This window comes from Erithacus rubecula (assembly GCF_903797595.1).
Source record: "Erithacus rubecula genome assembly, chromosome: 3".
NCBI lineage: Eukaryota > Metazoa > Chordata > Aves > Passeriformes > Muscicapidae > Erithacus > Erithacus rubecula.
The window spans coordinates 102572786-102595962 of NC_136689.1; the positions used below are offsets into that span (position 1 = coordinate 102572786).

The 23177-nt window shown below is 41.3% G+C and overlaps 1 protein-coding gene across 1 annotated transcript in view; it reads right to left on the minus strand.

The window, feature by feature from the left end:
- The window catches only part of NPC1 (NPC intracellular cholesterol transporter 1), a 26997-nt gene extending 5098 nt beyond the window's left edge, over positions 1–21899 (minus strand). Inside the window, exons 1-20 of the mRNA XM_079300779.1 lie at positions 21519–21899; positions 14718–14840; positions 13319–13425; positions 12581–12756; positions 11549–11716; positions 10692–10941; positions 9403–9479; positions 8390–8760; positions 7809–8035; positions 7332–7432; positions 6342–6444; positions 5204–5393; positions 4637–4819; positions 3869–3983; positions 2940–3067; positions 2710–2850; positions 2040–2129; positions 1737–1927; positions 821–936; positions 120–249 (exon numbers count right to left, since the gene is read on the minus strand). Coding sequence (XP_079156905.1) covers positions 120–249; positions 821–936; positions 1737–1927; positions 2040–2129; positions 2710–2850; positions 2940–3067; positions 3869–3983; positions 4637–4819; positions 5204–5393; positions 6342–6444; positions 7332–7432; positions 7809–8035; positions 8390–8760; positions 9403–9479; positions 10692–10941; positions 11549–11716; positions 12581–12756; positions 13319–13425; positions 14718–14840; positions 21519–21596 — 3065 coding nt within the window. The 5' untranslated portion in view covers positions 21597–21899. The remainder of the gene's footprint in view (positions 1–119; positions 250–820; positions 937–1736; positions 1928–2039; positions 2130–2709; positions 2851–2939; positions 3068–3868; positions 3984–4636; positions 4820–5203; positions 5394–6341; positions 6445–7331; positions 7433–7808; positions 8036–8389; positions 8761–9402; positions 9480–10691; positions 10942–11548; positions 11717–12580; positions 12757–13318; positions 13426–14717; positions 14841–21518) is intronic.
- Between the last annotated feature and the right edge of the window lie 1278 nt (positions 21900–23177).

A 23177-nucleotide genomic window follows, 5' to 3' on the forward strand; every position in this document is an offset into this window, starting at 1 on the left:
AGATGTCAATGTTTGTATGGCTTTTAGGAGGACATTAGATATCAAACCTGAAGACGAAATCCAGAGCAAATATCTTTGACACATTGGTCTAAGCAGGGTCTATAGAATAAGGCTCTTACCCTTTTCCACATTTAGGATTAGGGTTGTCTGACAGGAACATTGGCAAAAAGGCCATGAAGTCTTCACCCTGTGGTCTCTGCTTGCCTTCTGGAGTCAGGGGTCGACAACGGGTGCAGGATGGATCACTGACTGAAGAAATACAGGAAGAAGGTCATCTACAGGATCAAGTACTCTTTTTCTTAACACCAGTAACTTCTGACTTGCATTGCTATAGGGTGCAATTTCATAAAAAGCATTTTTACTGATAAATCCATCTGGAAATTCCATATAAGATTTGTAGTCCTTAATTTGATTTATTGTGACTAAAGCAAGGGCTGTCAGAGAACTCTCACTTGTGCATTTATCTCCATTAGATCCAATGAGAACTACACTCAGCTGAAGGACCTGAACAAAAGCAGAGCTCCTTAAAAGCAGAGACCTGAACACTAAGTTTGTGTGTTCTAAGAAAACCAATAGAAGGAACAGAATTTTTACAGCAAGTTACATTGGCTGTCTAGGTAGGCTGTTTTCAGTGTGCAGCATTCCAGCAGAATATTTAAGCTCACTCAAACAGCAGTTCAAATAAATTAAGAGGACAACTCAAGAGGTTCCTACTTACAGTAAGAAAAGGAATTCACTTGACTCGTACCACGAGAAAATGTTTTGGCTGTGAAACTTCTAAACCAAGCTAATCCACTAGCAACAAGATGGATGCCAATACCTGAAGCATTGCAGAACTGTCCAGTGGTATTGTACACTCTGCAACAGGATGACTGTGGCTTCACCCAGTCAAAGTAGTCATCAATCCAGGATGATGGGGCATAGCCTATCCTTGTGCTAATAAAAATAACACAACATATCCATCATCAGTAATTTTATGTTTAATTCCAAAATATATCACTTGATCTCTCCAGTGCCAACTCATGCCATGTCAACTCATTCATGTCAAATCTACTCAGCTCTTCATATAGTCCCATGCTCCAGTACCCCATCCAAGGGCCATAATGCTCAGGTAGCTAAGACCACTGCAGCTAGAAAAGAGCAGGAGTGTTTTCACAGCATCCTGTTCTACTGCCAAGCCCAGCTTTCTATTCTCCTGCCCACTGTTCCCCATCCTATTCCACATCCAGCTGCCTCAGTTTTCAAGCAAAGCCCCTCCTTCAGTTAGGAAGTGCAAGGAACAGTTACAGTGGAAGGAACTGGGAAAAAACTTACTTGAGTTGTTAACTGTAGATAAAATTCCTGCTTAGCCTCCCTAGGCTAGCCTAGTTAATTCACCAGGTTTAGAAGCTGAGCATGCAGCCATTTTCCAGAACATCATAACCCTGCTGAGAGGTTTCCACAAGTTTTTCTTACTACATTCCAAGATTGCTTGAAGGATCAAGCCCCTTTTCCAAACCCAAATACATCAAAGTATCCCATCAGTCCAGACAGGTTTTATCCTCACTCTAAAAGTCTGTCACAGCTGCTTTCAACCCCCTCACTTCTAAATCCACAATATAAAGCACATAAAATAGAATGTCAGTTTATGACCAGCAGCTGAGCCTGAGCTAAACGAGGAGGACACACTGCTCAGCTACATCTCTTCCATGCTACTATGCAGAGACATGAAAGACTTGAAAGCATGAAAGACTTACTAGCTACCAATTTCCGCAGCATTGAAGATTTGCTGGACAAGTGAATCATTATTACATCCCATTCCACCACACACCATGTTCTGCCCTTCCAAAGAGGTGTAGTTGTGTCCTTCTTCCAGGACAAAGTAGACAGGGGGACCTGCATGCAGGTACTTGCTGATGTGGCTGAAGTAATCAATTACGTAAGAGTCCTTCAAAGGAAAGTTTGAGTTACCATTATGGAATGTTGAGGTAGCACAACAAGGTATCAAGGTTTCCATTCAGCCACAAACTGCTGAACAGTGACACAACCATAAGACTTACATCTGGCATTGAGAGAGACTGATCTAGTCCAATCTCTACATTGTGCATAACTGCTGCACTGAATGACAGGATACCCACAAACACTGCTATCTGCAAAAAAAGCAAATCCATGGAAGTGAGAACTGTACAGAAACAACAGGCAACAGGACTCATTTGTTAAGCTAATAGGAGCCATGCAAAGAGGCTCTAGTTTAGTTTAGTCTTGTTTAGTCAGGCTTACTACAACAGTAGTAGTAAAACATAGCTACTCAGAGGTCCCTTTGTAACTATATGGAAATTTATTCTTAGACATCAGCAGTGAAAGTGATAAACACCTTCTGTAAGTAAGCATGGTAACCTTAAACTGAGTCACTGTTTCAGCAACAACACTGGATTAATGCAGTGTAGAACCCAACACACACTGACTTTTTTACATGGGCTAAAGTAATTAGATTGTCTGCAATGCAACTGTTAAATCTGGGCTTTGGACAATCCATGATCAAGCCTCTACTTATTGAAATACTCCTACAATTACAAAATTTTATTTCTATTCTTCTTCTGAGAAGAAAAATACTAGAAGCTTAATTTGTTTCACTGTACTGAAGATTTTTCTTCCCTATTTAGGTCTTCAGGCTCACTGCTCTTTTGCTCAAGTCTAGGAGACTGCTTACTTGAAATAGATTATACGTACTACTATTGGTCTCATCCAATCCTTAAGCAGATATGGAGAAAACAGATTTTTGAAGAACAGAAATAACATGTTCTCAGAACGCTGGACTCCACTCATTTCTTCACTGCTTTTGATGCAACACAGAATATCCAGTCTATTACTCTGAAAATTGATTAAATGCCAGAGTTAGAGCAGTTCTGCAGATGTCATCATCCCCATTACACTGCAGTTACAGGTGCACTTGTACTCACCTCTTGACGCTTAATATCCAAGCCCAGGAGACTCACGAAGCAAGTGACTTGAAGAATAAAGTCTATGAGCACAGCCATTCCAGCAAACAGGGAGAACGTGCGAACCGCTGGCATCGTAGACAGTGTCCCTGGAGGAAGCGACCCCGTTTGTTAGGAGAGCTCCCTTCTAGAAATGCACCAGCATCTTCTAGACAAACATCCAGTTTAATTGGGAGCCTTACAGCAGGACAAGGAGCCTTTCTTTCCAGAGCAAAGGAAACAGCCCATACAAGCCTGGCTTCAGCTGCAGTCTTTGATCTGTTTAACAGCACTGAGGCTGTAAAAAGGAGTGACTAGTTCTAAGCCATTTCTCAACTGCAAATTTAGGTGCAGACTGTGTAACAGGGCAGTTAAGGAGTGCTGTCAGGCAACATCTTCCTTCAATATTAAGCCATTCTAATACAAGTTGATCCAACAACAAATTACACTGCAGGTAAGCAAAGCCATTATGAAACAAGGCCAAATTATAATTGTAGGGTAAAAAAGATTTACCTCTAAAACACTGTAAAGTGAGCCGCAAACATAAATCTGTCTAAGGGCCTTATTCCAACCAAGGAACATTTGCAAGATGACTAAATGCAATATAGGAGTTCATACACCCTGATATTTAATCTATTCCTAAGGTCAAATTTAGATTTGTCAGTCACTGCAGGTCAGTAAAAACCTCCAATCTTTCCGGCTGAAAAGTTTGACAGATTCAGAACTATCTTGTTAACTATGCCAGACTTAAAGTACTCCAATACCTATCCCCATCAGAAGTTTAATCTGATAGTAAACTAAGCTAAACTGCCTCTACAAATTCTTACTTTGCTTTTGTATTTTAGTATTACATTTATTCTTAGAATATGAAGTTATAAGACCCCTATTTTCAAATATTAAAGGAGTCTTACCAAGAAAGAATGCCACAGTCTCCGAAAAGGATGAGAGAAACATACTGGGTGCCACATCTCCCAAGACTCTGCCAATCTGTTTATCCAGAGTTTCACCCTGAATGCGTTCATCTCTCTGTTTTAAGGCAATAAGTTGTTATTGTTAGGAATCATGCAATTTATAAAGCTATTTCATATGGCTTTAAAAACCCCAAACTTTAAAAATATCCTAAACCATCTTTTGTTGTTTCCACTGCATTAACAAGAGTTAGATAAAAAACTGTTGAGACTCTCTAAAACAAGAGCAGCCTGAATATTACTTGTCTTGTTCCAAATTTAAAATACAGTACTAAGTTCAGTACTCAAGATAAAACTACACATTTGACAGAGGCAGTGCCAGCTTTATTGAACCTGTCAAATTAAAAAGTTGATTACCCATTAAGACTTAGTGTAAGAAGTCCTTAGCTTAGTCTTAAGCATGTAGTATAGATCATGACTACTGCTTACAATATGCTAAAGTTACAAGTGATCAAAATACCAGTTGACTTCTACAATTATTTTGATATCAAGCAGCAGTAATAAAAATGCAGACATCAACTGGGCTGGGGTTTTTTTGTGAAAGGTAGAACTTACACAGATTTTTGAATCTGTTTCATTAGATATCTTGTCAGAATCCAGAGCTGCTCACATTGAGCTGAGAACAGGAATGCAGAAAACTTCCTGCTGCAAGCTTACAGCCCTCAAAAATGACAGGCTCTTTGATAACAGTCTGTATGAAAGAATAAATACCTGAAGTGTCTGAACCATAATGAAGATGTTGTCCACTCCAATAGCCAGCACCAAGAAAGGAATTACTTCTATCACAATCAGTGTCAGTGGGATTCCAAAGTAGCTGAAAATGCCTATAGAACATGCTACTGAGCTCAGTACAATCAGGATGCCTGCAATGCCCAGAGAGATCTTCGAATCCACCTAAAAAAAGTTGCACTGAACGTCAACCAAACAAGCATCATCCCACAGAACAGATTATTGCAAAGCCAAAAGCCATACTCTAACATTTAGTCTATGTAGTACAAAACTTATCTGGATCTTCAAAAAAACCCTGAAATCAACCTTGAAGCTACAAGTCTTAAAGCTGATGGTAACTGAGCATCAAGTGAAAGAACTTAGCTGAGACTATGAAACACACATGAATTGTCTAGTACAAGAGCAATGCTCCCTCTAACTCCTGCGCAAGGAGGATTCAACAATCTAATAAAAAATTGAACATCAGCATTATGCAAAAATAGTTAAATCACTTAGAGCTACCAGCAAGCTCTAGCTTCATCTCTATAGCAGTGAAAACTACACACATACCAGCAGTCTTCTAAAGCTCTGGATATGTCCCAAAGCTATTGAGATGTAGACAAACATCACAATATAGCTTATCAACACAACGCTGACATCACTGTTGCTTTCACGGTTGATCTCGTCTTCAATACTCCGTTCAGCAGAAAATGATATTGTTAAGTTTGAATTATTATAGTTCTTCAGAAAGTTAATAAATCTAAAAAACAAAGCCAAGAGGTCGATCACACTTTCAAAGGATAAAACTTCTTCCACTAGAAATGTTTAAAAGTCAGTTGATGGCAAATTTACATCATCTGTGTGGTACAAGAGTACCCTGTGGCCACACAGTTTATGGGGACCTTTCTCAGTTTTAAGAGAGGTGTACTGGCTACATATACCTAGAACTCTATTTTAAGAACTAGAAATACACTACACTGATATACTTTTCATGGTCTCTCCAGTGTTTGAAGACAAATAGGTACCTTGCATGAGCTATTTCAAGCTCTAAGCACAATTTTCCTCAAAGCTATACAAAGGAATACACACATGAAAGATGACTCCAGCTTGCTTACACTACTGGAACAACTTATTAGCCCTTGTTTCAGTTCCCCGACTTGAGAGGTGCTTGTGGCAGCTGCTTGTCATGCTTTTATTTTTTATTTTTATTTCTAGTACAGTAGTTTTTGTCTGAACTGCCAGCCAGAGCAGCTGGCCTGTGTAAGCTAGCTCATGAAGCTAGTAAAGGGGATGAAAGCCTTCAATGTTCATCTGAATGACAATTATTAAAAATTAAAGGTAAAGAACTACAGCATCAGGCTTGACCTTTCCACCCATGGTTAATGGTCCAGTAAATTAAAGAGTCTACCTATGTAATTCTAGCCACAATAAAATAAATCCTTTCTGAAGTTACCTATTGGCAAGTGCTACTGGGTTAGATGGTCACTAAGAGGACTAGAACCTAGGTCTCAAAGCAAATTAAGTGTGCTAGTCAAAGTGAAGGTCTCATGATGAACACAGTCTGTTTCTAACCAGCTTTTCTGCCTCTCAAAACATCCCTGTAGTCATACTGAAAAACTGTCAGTACAGTGCTGGTGCTTCTTGTTTGTCAACATTTAAACCTGCTTTAAGTCATGCATGCACTTCAGAACACAGGAAGACCACTTACTCTTTTTCCCATGCCAAGGCTCTCATCAGCTTTTTTGAATCATTGTAGTAGTTGTTGACAGGAAAAGTAATAACAAGGGCTGTAGCATTATTATAGTTATCATCTATAGAAGAAATAAAAAGTTTAGCATTAAGAAAATGTAACTTACATTCTAGTAGAGCAGATAAAAATAAATTTAAAATTAGCATTGTCCAAAGCAATCCTATTCCTGCAACTCCACTGAACACCACTGAGTTCTCAAATACACTACTGAAGTAAAAACCAAACCTGATAAGCACTACAGATTGCATTCCAGAGTAATTATTCATTCTTTAACTTGCTCATGACACCACAACAATAAATCACACCATGGTTAGACAAAGAGCTACTATATAATCACTGCTTATGACTTTCCATCTAATGAGAAATGTGGCTTCCTAAACACTGTACGTCCTGCCTACTTAGATTTTACTCAGAGCAAATACAAATCCCGTACAATCTAATAAAGAACTTGCCTTTAAACACTATTTTAGATATGTTCAGAACAAATACACTACCAAGATATGTTTAATTAGACAAATTGCTTGAACAAAATCCTGGCTTCAGAGTAATTATAAAAGAATTTCCTTTGTGAACATGTTAATCTACTCTTAATTGCTTTGTCAGATGAATGACAAAACTTTATTCTAACTTAAAGCAAAATACACATACATCTCAGCATGTCAACTTGAGCTACTTCATGTCTTTATCTTTTACCAGGCCCAAAGCAGATGAACATTTGTCCTGTTGACAAGTATGTTCCAACTAGAGATTGCTTGCATTTTGCACTTCGAGACTAGTCTGCCTCCAATCCAAGCACCATTCTACTGAAAACCCTCACTGAAAGTTTAACAAAACTCCAGTTTCTCTGGACTGCATTTAAACACTTATGTTAAATGAGAATGCACCTTTAGCACCAACAGCAGCACACAAGTATGTACTCTCACATTGCAATACTGTTTTTCCACTCACCATCGTATCCTCCCAACACCAGCCACGGAAATACAGGTCCACCAAATGTTCCTAAGCAGGGATCGTGAAGCAAGCTTGTGTCATTCAGTGATGCTGGAGCCCTAAAGAGACCACCAGCAATAATTGTTAGCTTCTGCTTGACAGCTGAGGCACAGCACAAAACAGTAAGAAGCTGTTGTGTTATAACTGAAATACAAGACAAACAAGACAAGCCTGCTAGTGGTACACTGCCCTTGTGATACATTTGCTTTGAATTTAAATACTGCTTTAAAGGTGTCTGCCTTATAGCCTTTAATACAAAGAGTATCTTCTAAGTAACTGAACTATAAACTAAAGAGAAAGCTTAGATACTGGTCTTCTGTTCAGAGCTCTTCAGAAACATTTAAAAACATGTTTATGGTAAATCAGAGCCAGCACCCACACCACGCCAAGATGAACTGGCAACTTGATTAGAAAACATGCAATTGTACTGCTCACCGAACACAGTATAAGAAGTGAGTGTGGTAATCAGCATAGACAAAGAACTCATCCCCAACAGTGTGATCCAGAACAGAATGGCTGTTCTGAAAGTAATTGAGCACGCTCAGGATAGTGCAGTTGTTGTTGTAGGGAGCAAGAGGAGCCAGGCAAATGTCCTTCAGCATTACAGTCTCATTGTCATAAGAAGCAGTTATGTTGACAATAGCATCCTGCAAATCCAGTACCTTTAAAGAAAACAAATGATAGTTTAAGAGCAGCACAAGAAAGCATTTGTCTTGCAGACAGGACTTAAATGCATGCTATATTCTTGCAAGTTTCCAGAGACAGAGGCATATGTCAATAGAAGCACATTACAAAAATATTATTTCTGTGTTCATACCATGAACTGGTACTTAGTCTGCAAGTGTCTCTCTAACAGGAAGGTCTTCAGCAAAAAGCTTTCATAATAAGGCTATGATTTTTAATATGAATATCTAGTGACTGATTTGATTGATACATAACACTGCACGTGGAAGCCAATTCCATGTGGTTATACCTGTTAAGCATGCTTAGGTCTTTGCTCTTGGAAGTCCAATTACCTGATGGAGAATATCTTTAGTAAGAGGAGGTCCAAAAGGTACATCTTCTCCTGATGGGTAAGGTGAGTAGGTCTCTGGGCTACTCTTCGGTGCTTGAATAATGATCTGTTCAGTACGGAAGAAAGGCCCAAAGTGTGTGTCAAAGTATTCCTTCTCCTTGCGGGCTTGGCTGCTTGGGGCTGACCAGAGATCTACAGGATTTGTAGTTGCTTTAATATATACAAAGCCTGAGCAGCACATTGCAATGAAGACCACAGAGAAGAGGATAACAGGGCGTGGATTTCTGACGCAGAAAGCCCCCCACGAGGTGAATGTCATCCTCAGGCCATTCTCAAACCTTTCACCAAGCCTTTCACCACAGGTAATGTTTCCTGCAAGAGCAAGAAGTAAACAGTAAATGTTTGACAAGTCAGTTAAGTAGCATTTTCTTGGTGCCCACCCAGAAAGATGACATTTTATTCTAGCTCTGTTTGTAGGAAGCAGCAGAAGCTACTACGACTGACACTCAGATCCTGAGACCAATCCCTGAGTGAGGCCAAGGGGCAGAAAACAGCTTATACCTACATTGCCCCTTGTAATGTAAAGTTATCTTTGACAGCAGCAAGTGTAGCAAATAAAAGAAGAAGCAGTTAAAGGATATATAAGCAATAAAACAAACTACCTCAGCTGGTACACAAATTAAACTACAGTTCTTTCCTTTCATGTTTTAAATGGATACATGGATAAGTCAAAACATTATTAAACTGATTTTAGCATCATGTTGCCCTCCCTACACCCCAATAGTAAAGCCCTGCAGAACTTCTTTGAAGCCTAATTAGATCCATGAAGTGTGTATCCAGGGCTTTCAGCATCCAGCAAAATAGGGGTAAGTACTACTTTAAAGAGAGATGCTGGCCAAAAGGCTGAAGGCCCTCTAAGAATGGACCTTTAGCCTAATAAAGCTAAAACTCCATCCACAGGAAAGGGATGCACTCGAGTTCGTAATAAACCTATTACTTTTATCCAAGACATACCATTGTCACGGTGAGAATTTGCAGAAAAGGCTACATTGCTGTCAATCGGGGTGTACTCCGAGACAAAGTGACGCCGCCTGCAAGGCAAGAAGCTGTGTTACCCTGCTTGTCCACAAAGGCATCTGTACTGATTGTACAACAGCCTCCAGCTTTGTGATTCTTTGGAACAACATACAGCCATGTCAGCTATTTTAATAAACTCTTACAGCTTACATCAAGCACAGATTCTTTATGCATGTTTAGAAGATTGCTAGCACTAACAACATAGAGAATTTCTCTAAATTGATATCAGCAAGAAATTTTAAATTAGAAATATGAACCAGCATCTCAAACACACAATTTCATGTTGCCCACTAAAGTAAGGCTGCTGAACATATCAAATTTTCATTCCCATTGTCCTTTTCCAAGCAGACTTAATTCTTATTCAATTTCAGTTTTCTGGTCATAACTGAACAACCACAGAATCAGAGTGGTTTGGGTTGGAAGCAAACCTTAAAGATCTTAATTCCAATTCCCCTGCTATGAGCAGGGTCACCTTACACTAGATGAGTTTACTTGGAATCTCATTGAGTCTGGCCTTGAACACCTCCAGGAACTGGGCACAACCCCTCTGGGCAACCTCTTCCACTGATTCAACACCCTTATAGTACAGAATTTATTTTTAATATGTAATTCACAGCTACTCTCCCTCAGCTTAAGACCACTGCCCCTCATCCTGTCACTACACACCCGTGTAAAAAGTCCCTCTCCATCTCTTGCAGACCCCCTTCAGGTACTTGGAAGTTGCTGTAAGGAATCCCAAGAGTCTTTTCTTCTCCAGGCCAAACAACCCTAACTCTCTCAGCCTGTCTTCATAGGAGAGGTGCTCCAGCCAGGTTATCAAAGGTGATACACTATAATGACTGGAAGCTCACCCTTCATTTAGTTTTTTTTTCAAAACAGTAGACTAGGAAAAAGTATTCATTACTTAATTTACAATAGGGCACTGACTGTTTTGTTATGAATGTGTGTTTTCCCAGACTTCTGCATACTTAGTTATGAAAGTCGAAGAATAGTGTATGTGATTCTGTTGCAGGAAATGTTATGCATCAACTAAACCAACTTCTGCAATCACTTTCTACCAGCTGGTTTTAGCTGTTAGAACAGTTTCTGTAGGTATATGTGGTATCTGCTACAGAACATGACTTTTGGCTGGCTGAAGCAGCCAAGACATAAGCATCTGACCAGGGCAAAGAAATTCTCAGGGATAAACAAGTGACTTGCAGAGCTCAGCATTTTGAATACTTTACCTGTAACACCAGACTCCAAAAACCAGTGCAAAAAATATGAGTAGAAAGCCCATATATGAGATCCACATGATGACATACACAGCATCCAAACCAAACAACAGCCAAGGAGGTGGCAATGGAGGGGGTTGAGGTTTTGGACCACAAACAATTGAACAGTCCTGACAGCTGCATGGTCCTGTTGAATCATCCATGGACTCATTACAGCCTTTGGTAGCATTATTCATAGGGTTCATTCCATGCACAGGAACATCTATGACAAATCACAAGTTGCAGAGCGAGTTTACTATTCAGACCTTCCCAGTTAAGTGAGTGAACCCTTTACATAAAAGCCCACAATGCCTATGCAGAGCAGCATTTCCTGCTCTTACAGATGAACAATCCACTGCCTTTTCCACAGCAGGTACCAACTATTTAGTTGTCTACTAAGTAAATGACAGGTCATGTCTATAACACTTCAGTCTGTAAATACAATAAGCACATACTTCTATCATCCCCAGCAATGATTTGTCATCCCCCTTATCTATTTAGATTGTGAAACGTGCAACAATTTCCTGTTAAAGAAATTTTCAAGGATGAAGGTACTGCCCATTTCCCAAGGAATACAAGTAGCCAGTTGCCTAGGCTCAGTCCATCATTGAGTTTTAAAGATTTCTATAGTAAGAAGCTGTGTAAGAATAAAGTACAAAGTATGGTTTCCAAGCAGAAATTAAAAAAAAAAGTAAGTTAATCTCACATTGCTTTGAAAGCCTCTGACTGCAGACTTTCATTGCTAGGCAGTTGCTTAAAAATCAGTGTTCTATCCATAGCACCCAGCCTTTGACAGGAGCATCAAAGGCAAGGACTATTCAGTTTCTTACCTGAAAAGATTGGAATTATGCTGAAAGGAGTTTGTCCATTGTCTTTACTAAACATGTACTCAATCCAGTTGGTTGCATTGCAGTCCTTGACATCCTTCCCACACAGCAACCCCAGTGCTTTAACATTGCTCGATGGAGCCTCCACATCTTTGCAGGCATTGTACATTGCTGGGAAGAGTCATTAAACCAATGTTATAATTTGAGTAAGCATTACAAGTATTTCCACTATTAGACTCCTCATGTTCCAGGAACATACAGTTTTCAAATAAAAACATCTTAGCATAGTGAACTAATGCTTTCAGTTGTGTTCATAGTATTCAAGGTTGCAATGCTTTGTTACAGCTACCTTGCTCTGAGAAAGCCACCCAAATCTGCATTATACTAGAACCTACTTTTCTGCTTGACAGGAAACATTACCTAACATTATTTTCAGGGAAAGCTATGAAAAGTATTAAAGGTACTTTCAACTTGTAGGCAGAATGTGACTTTCAAGTGTCTTCATTTTATTAAAGGTTACTGCAAAAAGCATAAAAAGACTGAATTAATACTTTAAGTTTGCTACAAAATCAAAATACAATCCAAATGTATTGTTATATAAAAACACCTGATTTTGCCAAAGGACTAGACAGTCCATTTCAAGACTGAGCACCTCTTAGAGAACCATCGTAGTACATTATGTACAAACCTCATTATCATGCTTGCCCAACTGTTTTAGCACCAGGTAGGCTTTGGACATTCAATACTTGGCAACAACTTAATTTTTCTGAAGTTAAAGTCATCATAGTTATCACCTATTTACAGTTTGTATAGACATTCATCCTCAGCTGAACCTTTAAAACACTTATTTAACAGTGTCAGTGTAATGTACCCTGGCCAAGCAGAACTTAAATATTCCATAAATTTTAAGGGGGACCAACTGTTACCTATGTGAGGACTCAAACTTCAAAAACATAGTTAAAGAGATGCTCCCCCCCCCAAATTCTTTCTGAAGAAACACAAAAGCCAAGGTAAATTAACACACTGTTTACTCACCATTTGCAAATCGATCTCCAATAAAGTACTGCAGCTCTGTAATGCTACTTTTGTTCTCTTTTAAAACGGGATCATAATAAGGTATGGTGCTTGTAACATTCAAAAAGTCAGACTGATTTGGACTACAAGTCAGTTCACAGAAGAGGTTTATCAAGTTGTAAAAACATGAAGGACATCTGGGTAAGAAAGCCAATGAACAGCAATCAATTAAGAGATAAAGGTGCTATGTAGGTCAAGTCAGATATGCCTTGCAAATATAAACATTCTGCTCAGAGTGACAGAACAAAATATCTAAAGTCTGCAAGACTTTAATTAGCAATACAGCAATTGCTGTTCGTCAACAACTTTATGCACCATAAATTACTAATAAAATTGCCTGCCTCAAATAGCATATTCAAACAATTTTACTAGAATTTGAATAAAAACTTAACTGCTGGTAGCAGGAAGACTTCTTTGACTTCTTAATGTCTTAGAGCAAGACGAAATGCTACTTTGTGTCACCCTCTTCTGAAAGTTTCATTAGATAAAGTAGCTTGAGACAAGCTAAGGGGATGTTTATTAAGTCAATCCAGACTGCAAGTAGCTGTTTCATGACATTACAGCCTGCTGCTATGGAAGAGAAAGTCACCCTAGCAGTTTGCTCCAATATGAAATTACCACTTTTTCTACAGTCTACTTGAAGACTAGTGCTTTGTTATTCTGTTACAAAACTAGTTGCTTTGCCACTTGTTAGCGTACCTGGAGAGAAACTGCAGAGGCAGCTGCAAGTTATTTTTCAAAGTCTGAAGCTGATGAACATCACAGCAAGTGGTAACATTGCCAAAGAATAAACCTGGACAGAGTTCCTTAAAAAAAAAAAAACAAACCACACAAATGAAAAAAAAAAAAAAAAAAACAAACAAAAAACCAAAACAAAACAAAATAAAAAACCAAAAACACAAAACAACATTGAGATCAAGAGGAAAGGAAGAAAAAATATGTTTAAGACTTCAGAACTCATTATAATCATGGGCTCTGCATCAGCATATTTCAGAATACAGTAGCTGTTGCTGTGGGAGACACATAGGAGAAAAACAGTCCAGCAAACAAGATTTTCGTTTAGAGACTGGAGAGAAGAATCACTTTTTTCACTTCTTTTATTCAAGGCAGCACTTCCTGTTGAAAAGCTTTTCAGATGATCTTTACTCATCGGGGTCTATATATAGAATGATAATTGCATTTGAGAGCCTACTGGTAAGAGGGCAACACGTTTATCCAAGTTGAAAGTATTCCTGCAGCTTATCCTCTAGTACTCCTTCTGGATAGTGTCAGATTTTAAAGTCTCAGAAGGCAAGCCACTAACCATAAAATCAGTGATTACCTGGAAGAGCTACTTCATGTTCAGTTTACAGAAGAGACAAATGCATTTAACACAAGTATCATTGATAGCAACATACAAGAACTGTGCATTAAGTCTTCAGAAATAACACACAACAGTAGTTAGCTCAGCTACATATTTAATGAAATTACTCCTGTCACCACTGTTTAACTTCCCTCTTTAAAGCCTTGAACTATTAGACACCAGAAGGCAAATCTGGCAATATCCTATGTTGTGTGTGAATATATAAACTATTTTCACAGTGATTTCATTGACTTTGGCAGCTGAAGTCCAAGTAAGGAAAAACAGTCTCACACCAGGCACAGCTAATTTTGTCCAAATTTGCTCAAATTGAACAAGTATCATTTAGCACCTTCCTTTATCAGGAATGATCATCTGAAGGAAAATAGTTTAGTCTTGTCCTTTAGAGATCAGAAGGATATAAGTGTAGAACACATATTTTGGGAGAGTCTTCAAAAAAGCAATTTAAGTGTAGAGTAGTAAAACCAGCAAGGCAAATATGCAAGAAAGTGAGCAAATCCCATATTTAAGGTTTTGTCTGTGACAACCTCTAAACACATTTTGGAGACTTCTTGTATCTCTGAAAAGAAATTAAGGTAAATTACCTTAACCAGTTGGACCTGAGAAATCAGAGATAATCTGTCTACTTTCTTATCAGGTTAGGATGAGAGGTCATAGAACAGGTTCAATAGAACCCAATATAGAATTCTAGTGTCAGAGAACTATTTTTTTAACAGCAAACATCCAAGAGAAGCTCACCTGCATTAAGTCATAGCCATCTTCTGGTAGTGCTATTGGTGGCCCATCATAAGCACAGTTGTACCTCTTGTCTCCAGAAGCAACTCCACATTCTCCATACCAGACACACATTTGTGGAAGTACCTAATCAACAAAATAAGTGATTAACTGCAAAGAATACTTGCTAAATACCTCAGCTATTGTAGAATTTATGCACTACTACTCCAAAAGCCACTTGAAGTCCAGATTAGATAACTTCCTGCTAATTAAAACATCAATGTGTACTACATAAAGCACCCATTAACAAAAGTAGGTGTTTTTGACATGGTGCACAGCACCACTGATCTTCAGCTCAACTTCCCACCCTCCCTTGACCATTACAGACACAAGAAGTGCACTGCCTATAGTTGATATCAAGTGTGAGAGTTACTTAAGAAAAACCTACATCAATACCTGAAAAGCATCTTTAAGTATAAGGTGATTTAGAAAATAATTTGTTCATGCAGGACAACAAAATAATTAGTGGGTTAAACTGTCACATTAGAGCACGAGTTATTGCACAGGGAAAGAAACTCATTGCTTATGTGCAATTTCACTTCCTCCTGCTACCTTTTGATCCTTCCTGAAAACTCATTACCGTGACAGATTGAGGAAACAGCAATGAGGATTCTGAAACAGAACTTCATAGCTCCCTACTTGCTATACATATCCTGTCACAATCTCGAAGAATGCCCTCCATCACCACTTTCAAGCCTAAGCATGGAACACTTAAATAGGATTATAGTGCTAAGAAAAGTGCCTAATTTTAAAGATGTTTTAATTTAAGGAACTACTGAAATTTCAGAAGTTTCTTCTTTATTATATGCATAAAAGAAATTGAAAAAGGACAGCAGCACCTTGAAAGCATTTTATTTTTGTTCAGTGGTACTGCACAGACATCTGAGATACTAAGCCAGAATGTTTATTCTGAAAATTCAAACATTTAATGCAATAATAAATAATAACTTGCAATAATAATGCAAGTTATTTACAGCAGAAAGAAGCTTTAATACAGCTCCAAAACTTTCTTACTACCTGGGCTGCAAGCAGAAAGCATACTGCACAAACGTTTACTACACTTCTCCCAGCTCTAATGAGGAGTCAGCTTAGTACAGTTTGAGAGATAACTGACCTATTTTGATCTCCTGAACAACCTTGACTTAGTATTTTAGAGACACCATATGTTGTTGCTGGAAGGACAGACTGCTGTGCTTTGTGCCTGACCATGAATAGAATCATTTACTGACCAGAGAGGCCCCTGAAAGGCTGTCCTGACAATACCCAAGAGCTACCCAGAAACACAGTGCCTCCATAACATACATTTTTATGCTGAACAACACTGACAGTTCTTCAAAAAGTGCATCAGTAATTGGTTATTTACCAGGGACAATAACCATCACCAATTTACCCAACCCAAGACTTGTCTCCTCTTTAACCTAACCAGGGCAACATAGGCCAACTCAAAGTTACTCACTGCAAGCCAGGTCTAAGGCAGTTTAAGTGCCACTCATTTAGATCACCATTTTATTTGTCTATTCCAGCATGTCTTCTAGTTAGACCCACAATCAGCTGATAAGTATTACCATATTCTATGACACAAGCTGGAAAACAAGACTGCACTTATAAACACCAAATGTTTAACACCAGCATAAGCCAAAGTGTCAAACTTCCATAACTTGCTGACTGTTTCTCAAAACTACATTGTAAATTTGTTCATGAATCCAGTTGATCTAAGAAGTTAATACTACTTTGATTCAAATTTATAAGTCACCACCTTCAACTCTGCTTCCTCACACCTATATGCCCCACTTCCAACAGCAAATAACCTACTAACAGTGAAAATGGTTCTACTGTTTGTACCAGCATCAGAAGGGAATTGTCTCTTCAAGAGGAAGCACAGGTTCACCACTATTCTTGCAAAAGGGTAAGGAATTTGGAGCTGCTTTGCACTGTCCATGAGAAAAAGATTAGTTATTTCTTCAGTATCGGGCTGGCTTCTGTGTTTAGTCTAGAATGGTTTGTAATCAACCTTTTTAAAAAAATATTTTCTGCACTTCATTACATCTTGTTATCGAACACTTCTTATTTTTTAAAACACTTCATCAACCTACTCTTTAGAGAAAGACTTAGCTTCTTCCAGAGTGGAATGTGTGGGAAAACTGGTAATGCAGTTAGCAGTTACAAAAAACTTACCAGGGCACCTCTTGCATAGAAAAACTTGAGTAAATTTCAGCTACCGTGTCAGTCCAACTGATAGTTCAATAGTTTTAAAAACATTATCTGTGTTTCAAGGCAGCAATTCCTTGGTTATAGCTACATGAGTACAAAACAAAATACAATCTGTCTTATGTCTATAAATTTACCTACAAGGCTTTCTGTCATCATTTTCAAGACAGAACACAAAATAATTATTTGCACATGACACTTGGTAACGTACCAAAAGGTATCCAGCTAAACACAAAAGAAAAATAAAGCAAGACAAAGTTTGGCCTGGTATTAGTTTACATTTTAATTTGGATAAAGAATTTAAAACCACATTCCTAAACTTCCACAATAATAAAACATACAACGGAAAAAAACAATGTTTGCCACTCAAACTTTCAGCCTGTTTAAGAAAAGCTGAACAGATCAGCTGTTTTAAACTATTAGAAGGACATTTAGGCCTAGAACTGCAAGTCTGAATATTGTTTCAGTATTAACACCAAAAATACAGTTTCAAAAACAAATTAAGATTTTACATTTATGCCATGACTTAGCAGGATTTCACTAATGAAAGCTTGAGTTTGTTTCCTAAACCAGTAAGCTTTGGGGACGCTTGATTTAGAGTGGTTGAACAAAGTCAGTAAGCCTAAAAACCACCAAATCATTAGACATCAACAGTCTGAATTGAACAACACAGCTCTTGAACATTAACAAGTTAATAGCCTGCTTATCATAGAGTCAGCCCAAAAACACAGGAGAGGGTTGGTCTCCTACGGTGAGACAGCATTCAGGGATACAAGTAACTAAGTAACTATTCCACTACCATGGATAAGACAGGGCTGACAGCTCTTTGCCCTGAAAACCCTCTAGTAAAAACTAGATTAAGTTATAGAGTAAGATAAGCACTTTGCTCTTGCCATTCTTTCAGAAGAATGTTCCTATGAGGGCAGGGTGAGATAGGGATGAGTAAGTGTGGTTGTAAATAAGTCATAGTTAAAACTGCTGCTTGCAGAGTCAGACTTTTAGGTCAGTATCAAGTTTCATAAGTGGGTGAAAGCCTAGCCCCAAAAGTAACAGAAATGTGTTACTGAACCCAACTGCCTTCTAAACAAGGCAAAATACTTGAAATACAGCAGAAGGAACACAGGGCTCAGTTCATGGGGTTTTTTCTGTATGTTTTCAAGATCACATGACTAAGAACTTAATATATTAAAAAGTGACTTCCCTAAGTAATTCACAAAGCAACAGCAACATATAACCTTAGATGAAGGCTGTTCCTTCCTGCCTCTAGCATATCTTAGAAACTATATCTTGTTAGTATACTAACACTAACCCTCAGCACATCCTCAGAGTTCAGAAAACTGTATTCCTATTTCTGGCAGGCTTAGCCTGTTCGAAGATAAATTTCACCTCAGGCCAAGGTTCTGGGAGCCCTTATAAATAACTTGCACATGCACATGAGCTAGCATGGACATTCTACAAAAGCTCTGTTAAGAGTCTTCTGGTTCCCAGGTATTATCATTCATTTGTAATGGAATTAGTGTTCATAAACATATTTAATTCAGCCCAAGTTTCTTCAACTGCAGGTTGAAAGAAACTGATACTTTTTGATGTTTCCAGCAGCATTTGCCGCCACCACCACCACCAATGAATACACAGCTGTTAAGGAGACAAAGAACAATGATCATGCTGTACACAGAAACAGCAACTGTTTGTGGTCTTACAAATACCAGATGACAAGTGAACACTGTTTGATTCTTCAAACTAGGATTACTAATGTATGGAAAAGGCAAGAGCATCAGATACAGCTGCTTCCCTTTCCTTCATCAAGGATGATGCATCTGGGATCTTGCAGGGCAAAAAGATCAATCCACACTCCTCCTCCTGCACTCCCTTAATATCTGCTATTGCCAATGAGGTTGAAAGTTCCAAGGAAACACAACAGGTTACCAGGTCAAGTTCAAAGATTTGCCCTAGAAGTTGCACATTGCCTCACAACCCTTCCTGAAGGTGAAAGAGGTCCACGGACTAAAGGAAACTTTACAGGTTTAGTTCTTACTCTTGGTCTCTTTCAGTAACTAGTTCAGAGGCAGCCAGTTCAGAGCCGTGCCTCATCTGCCAAGCTCCTCCTGTTCCCTTGCTCACCAGCATTCCTTCCAGATGGAAAAATCATTACCACTCCTGGTCAGGCAAAGCAAGCCACAGTTCTTGAGTTATCCAAGCACATTTCAGATGTCACAGTAAAGTCAAAGTCAAATAGAAAGAGAAAGTTGCAACAACAGTAACAGTTCAGTATTCGTGGGGACAAGCTGATGTTATCTGCAAGGATGCATGCATGATCAGGAAGTGGAGGGCCCCCAGCTAGCACCTGTCTGCAACTAAGTCCATCTGCACCAAAATAGCTCTGATGTCCTGCAGGTTAATAATAATGCTACTGCACAACACCTGGATTGTTTTGGTTACTGCCCAGCTAGGTACTATTCAGTTCTACCAGTCAGTCCCTTCACTCGTCTCTCCCCTTCTAAGGCAGCTTCCTCACTTTCCATTCAGAAAGGTTGAACAAGTCACTCCTGATTTTCCAGGAAGTAATTTAGATTAAGTGGTTACTGTCTTGTTCTGGAGCTACCTTTCCATCCCTGACAAACAAACTGCTCCAAACAGACATTTCAGAACTTCATGTCCAAGGTCAGGACACCACCACCACAGTGCACACCACTTGGCATGAGCAGCACTTGTCATTAACACTTTCCCATGGGATTTCAGAAAACTCAATATAACCTACAGCTTGGGATCCCAGCTGCTGATAGGAAACCTGTATCCAGCCTTGACTAGCCAGTGATTTAAGAGCTTGTGTTTTTGTACAATTATACAAAAATCAATTACAATAGTGGCCATTAAGCACAGAAATACCACCTAGTGCATTTGGACATTAATAAGAAAAGAAAATAGTAATGGATAGCTGGCAGAAATCTTGTACTTTTCAGAGTGAGAGATACAGGCTGAACACTTCATTGTGAATACAAATGCAAGGAAAAGACTGTGAGCTGAAGTGCCACTCCAGTCCACCGACTGCTTTGAAACAGAAAAAAAACATGACATATGCCACCTCGGATTACAAACATCACAACTGAAAGCACAAAACCATTACACCACCAGTATACTTGAGGGAGAGAACAGCTTACATGCTCCTCTTCAGCAAGCATCAACACTATATAGGCTCAGTCTAACTGAAGGACCAGATTCTCTTCAAAAAATGCTGCAAATAGGAGTTAACTGCAAAAATCCCCAATAAAACCAGCTTTTGCCTACTTACAGCACACAGCTGAGATCTGCATGATTAGACTAATTTTGCAATGTTTACTTCGAGGAACCACAAAGCCTCGACAAGGATTTCCCTATATATTAGGGGAACTTGTTACAAGATTCTGTAGGTCAGTATCCTCCTAATAAGGAAAGCATTCTGTCATTTCTTTACCAGACTAGGACACACCTCATCGCTCCAAGACGATATCTCCATCCAGAAAACATTACACAAAGGTGCGTTGGTTAGCTGTGAAGTATCATTACTTACTCACCTGAAGATCATGAGTCAGTACTAACAATCACCTTCTCCAGTGGCAAAGAATGAATTCCTCGCTTTATGTTCAAACTATTTTTAAAAGTTTTTTTGAAGAGGATATGAGAACAGCACACAGGCAAGATTACAAACTCCTATGTTTAAAATGGCCATATCATAAAACTTGACCTAGAAAGCATGTTTTCAACGTAGGTAGAGAAGGAAAGAAAGCCAACCACTAACGCTTACAAGACACTCCTTGTTTCTCCACAGGAATGTGGAGTATCCCGCTCCTATCTTGCACTACAGCATAACAAAACACGATCGAGAGGAGTGAAGGTTTTACCATATTTTTTCCCAAAGCTCCCAGGAAGTCCAGCATACTCTAGTCCTCGATTTTAAGGAAATGCATAGTCTTACTACCTGCACATGAATAAACAGCAGCTCTCACTCCGCACAGACCATTGCTTCCAAGGGGCTGTCACCTAGCCCAAGTTACACCCCAAGCAAAGCGAACCAGACACCGAGGACATCTGCAAGCCTCTGCCGAGCATGTGACTGCGTGGCCACTCACATGCACTGGGCATTGCATAACCAGGGCACGCCACGGGAACGCGGCATCCCGGGGGCAGCCGCCGCCGGCTGCGACCGCGGCGGACGGGGTCCGGGCGGAGGCTGAAGTTCGCAGGTGCTCCCTGGCGGGCCTGCTGTGCCACCGCCTGTCAGCCCCGTCCCGACGGGCACCAGCGGCACGGAACAAGGGCAGCGAGCCCCACCGGTGACGAGGAGAGGACACCCCGGCACCTCGCCTCAGCTTCGCGCCGCCCCGAGCCCAGGGGCCTAACCCGGGACACCGCCGCTCTTACCCAGCCCGGCCGGCGGGGACACCCCCGGCCGCGGGAAGCGCGGGGACCGCGCGGCTGCCCCCGCCCCAGGCAACACCCGCGGGATCCCGCTGCCCACCCGCCGCTCCCTCTCTCCCCACCATGCCGGGAGGCCCGGCATTCCCCACCCCACCGACTCACCCGCACGGGCGACAGAAGCAGGAGGAGGACGAGGAAGCCGAGGCCGCCTCGCCCGGGGCTGCCTTGAGGGGTCCCCATGGCGGCGCGGGCTGGAGCGCGGGTGAGCGGCGGGCGCAGTGGGCAGCAGCTCAGAGCGGCGGCGAATGGAAACAGGAGGAGGGCGGCGAGCCAGCCGCGCCAGCGCAGTCTGCAAGGGCCGCTCTCGCCTGCCCGGGCGGAGCCGCCAGCCCCTCCCAAGAGAGGCCGAGCCAGCCCCAGCGCCGCCGCCAACCGCGGTCACCGGCCCGCCCCCGGCACCGCCTCACTGCTCGGCCGAACCAGGATCACCCTCCCCGGTACCGCCTCCCCAGCGTGGCCTGCCCAGAGACACCGCCCCGGTACCGCCTTCCCAGAACGGCCTGTCCCGTCGGCGGGGGGTGATGCTCTGTGGGGAAGCTGGTCCCGGTGTGGGAGCGGAGCCGTGCCCCTCCGGGATGGACCATGCCGCCCAAGCTGCACCGGCAGCCGGGCAGCGGCATCGTCCGGGCGCGGCAGTGTTAATCGCGTAGTTTGTAAATATCAAAAAGTCGCTTTAAAAACCTTTTGATTTGCCTTAATTTAGCTTCAAAGTCGCTGATGCGTGGTTTCTGAGGAGTGGTCTCGTAGCCAAGTGTCCGACCAAGGGCGCTGTCCCGGGGCTGTGCCGCTGTCCCGGGGCTGTGCCGCTGTCCCGGGGCCGTGCCCGCTGTCCCGGGGCCGTGCCCGCTGTCCCGGGGCTGTGCCGCTGTCCCGGGGCTGTGCCGCTGTCCCGTGGCCATGCCCGCTGTCCCGTGGCCATGCCCGCTGTCCCGGGGCTGTGCCGCTGCCGGCGCGCTGACACCGGGTGGCCTGGCCGCTGTCGCAATCAGCAGTGCTGGGAGTGCTGGCCTCGCTCTGCCAGAGCTATCTGCGTGTTTCGGCTCTGTTACCTTGGGCTCTGCTTGTTTGGAATGTTTGGGATCAGTTCGGGACCTGGCTGGGAGGAGGCACAGTAAAAGCAGGGCGTGAGGCATTCCCGTGCATGTAGTCTCTGATTTCCTCACCTCTTTATTGCCTTCCCCGACTATTGCTTTCCCAGACAGGTAATGCGCTTTGCTCTGCGGGAGCAAAACATGTAATTTAGCTAGTATTGCCATCTGCTGACGGAAACGCAGACTAGTCTGGATTCAGAGCCTCACGGGCAGCGTGTTGGCCGGCAGCCTTCTGGGGATCGTGTAATCCGACTTTCCGCTGAGAGAAGAGCCCGGTTAGAGCAGGTGGCTCAGGGAATTGTCCGGCTATGAATAGCTTCAGAGACGGAGATCTCACAGTTTCTTTGGACAAAGTCTTCCACTGAATAATCACACTTGGAATAAAATGTTGTCCCTATATCTAAAGAGATTTTCCCATGTTCCATCTGGAGGTTGTTGCCTCTTATGCTGTCATGGTGCCTGACTGAGAAGAGTGTAACTCCTCCTTCTCCACGTCCTCCCGTTTGGTAGCTGCAGTGATTAATAAGATGTCCCTTAGAGCCAGCTTTCTGCTTGGGGCTGAGCAAACACAGCTCACAGCTCCAGCAGCCCCAGCTGTTGGGGTGACAGTAAAGTAGATTTTGCTATAGCATGTTAGTATCTTTTTTTGTTTGTTTGTTTCCTTTTTTTT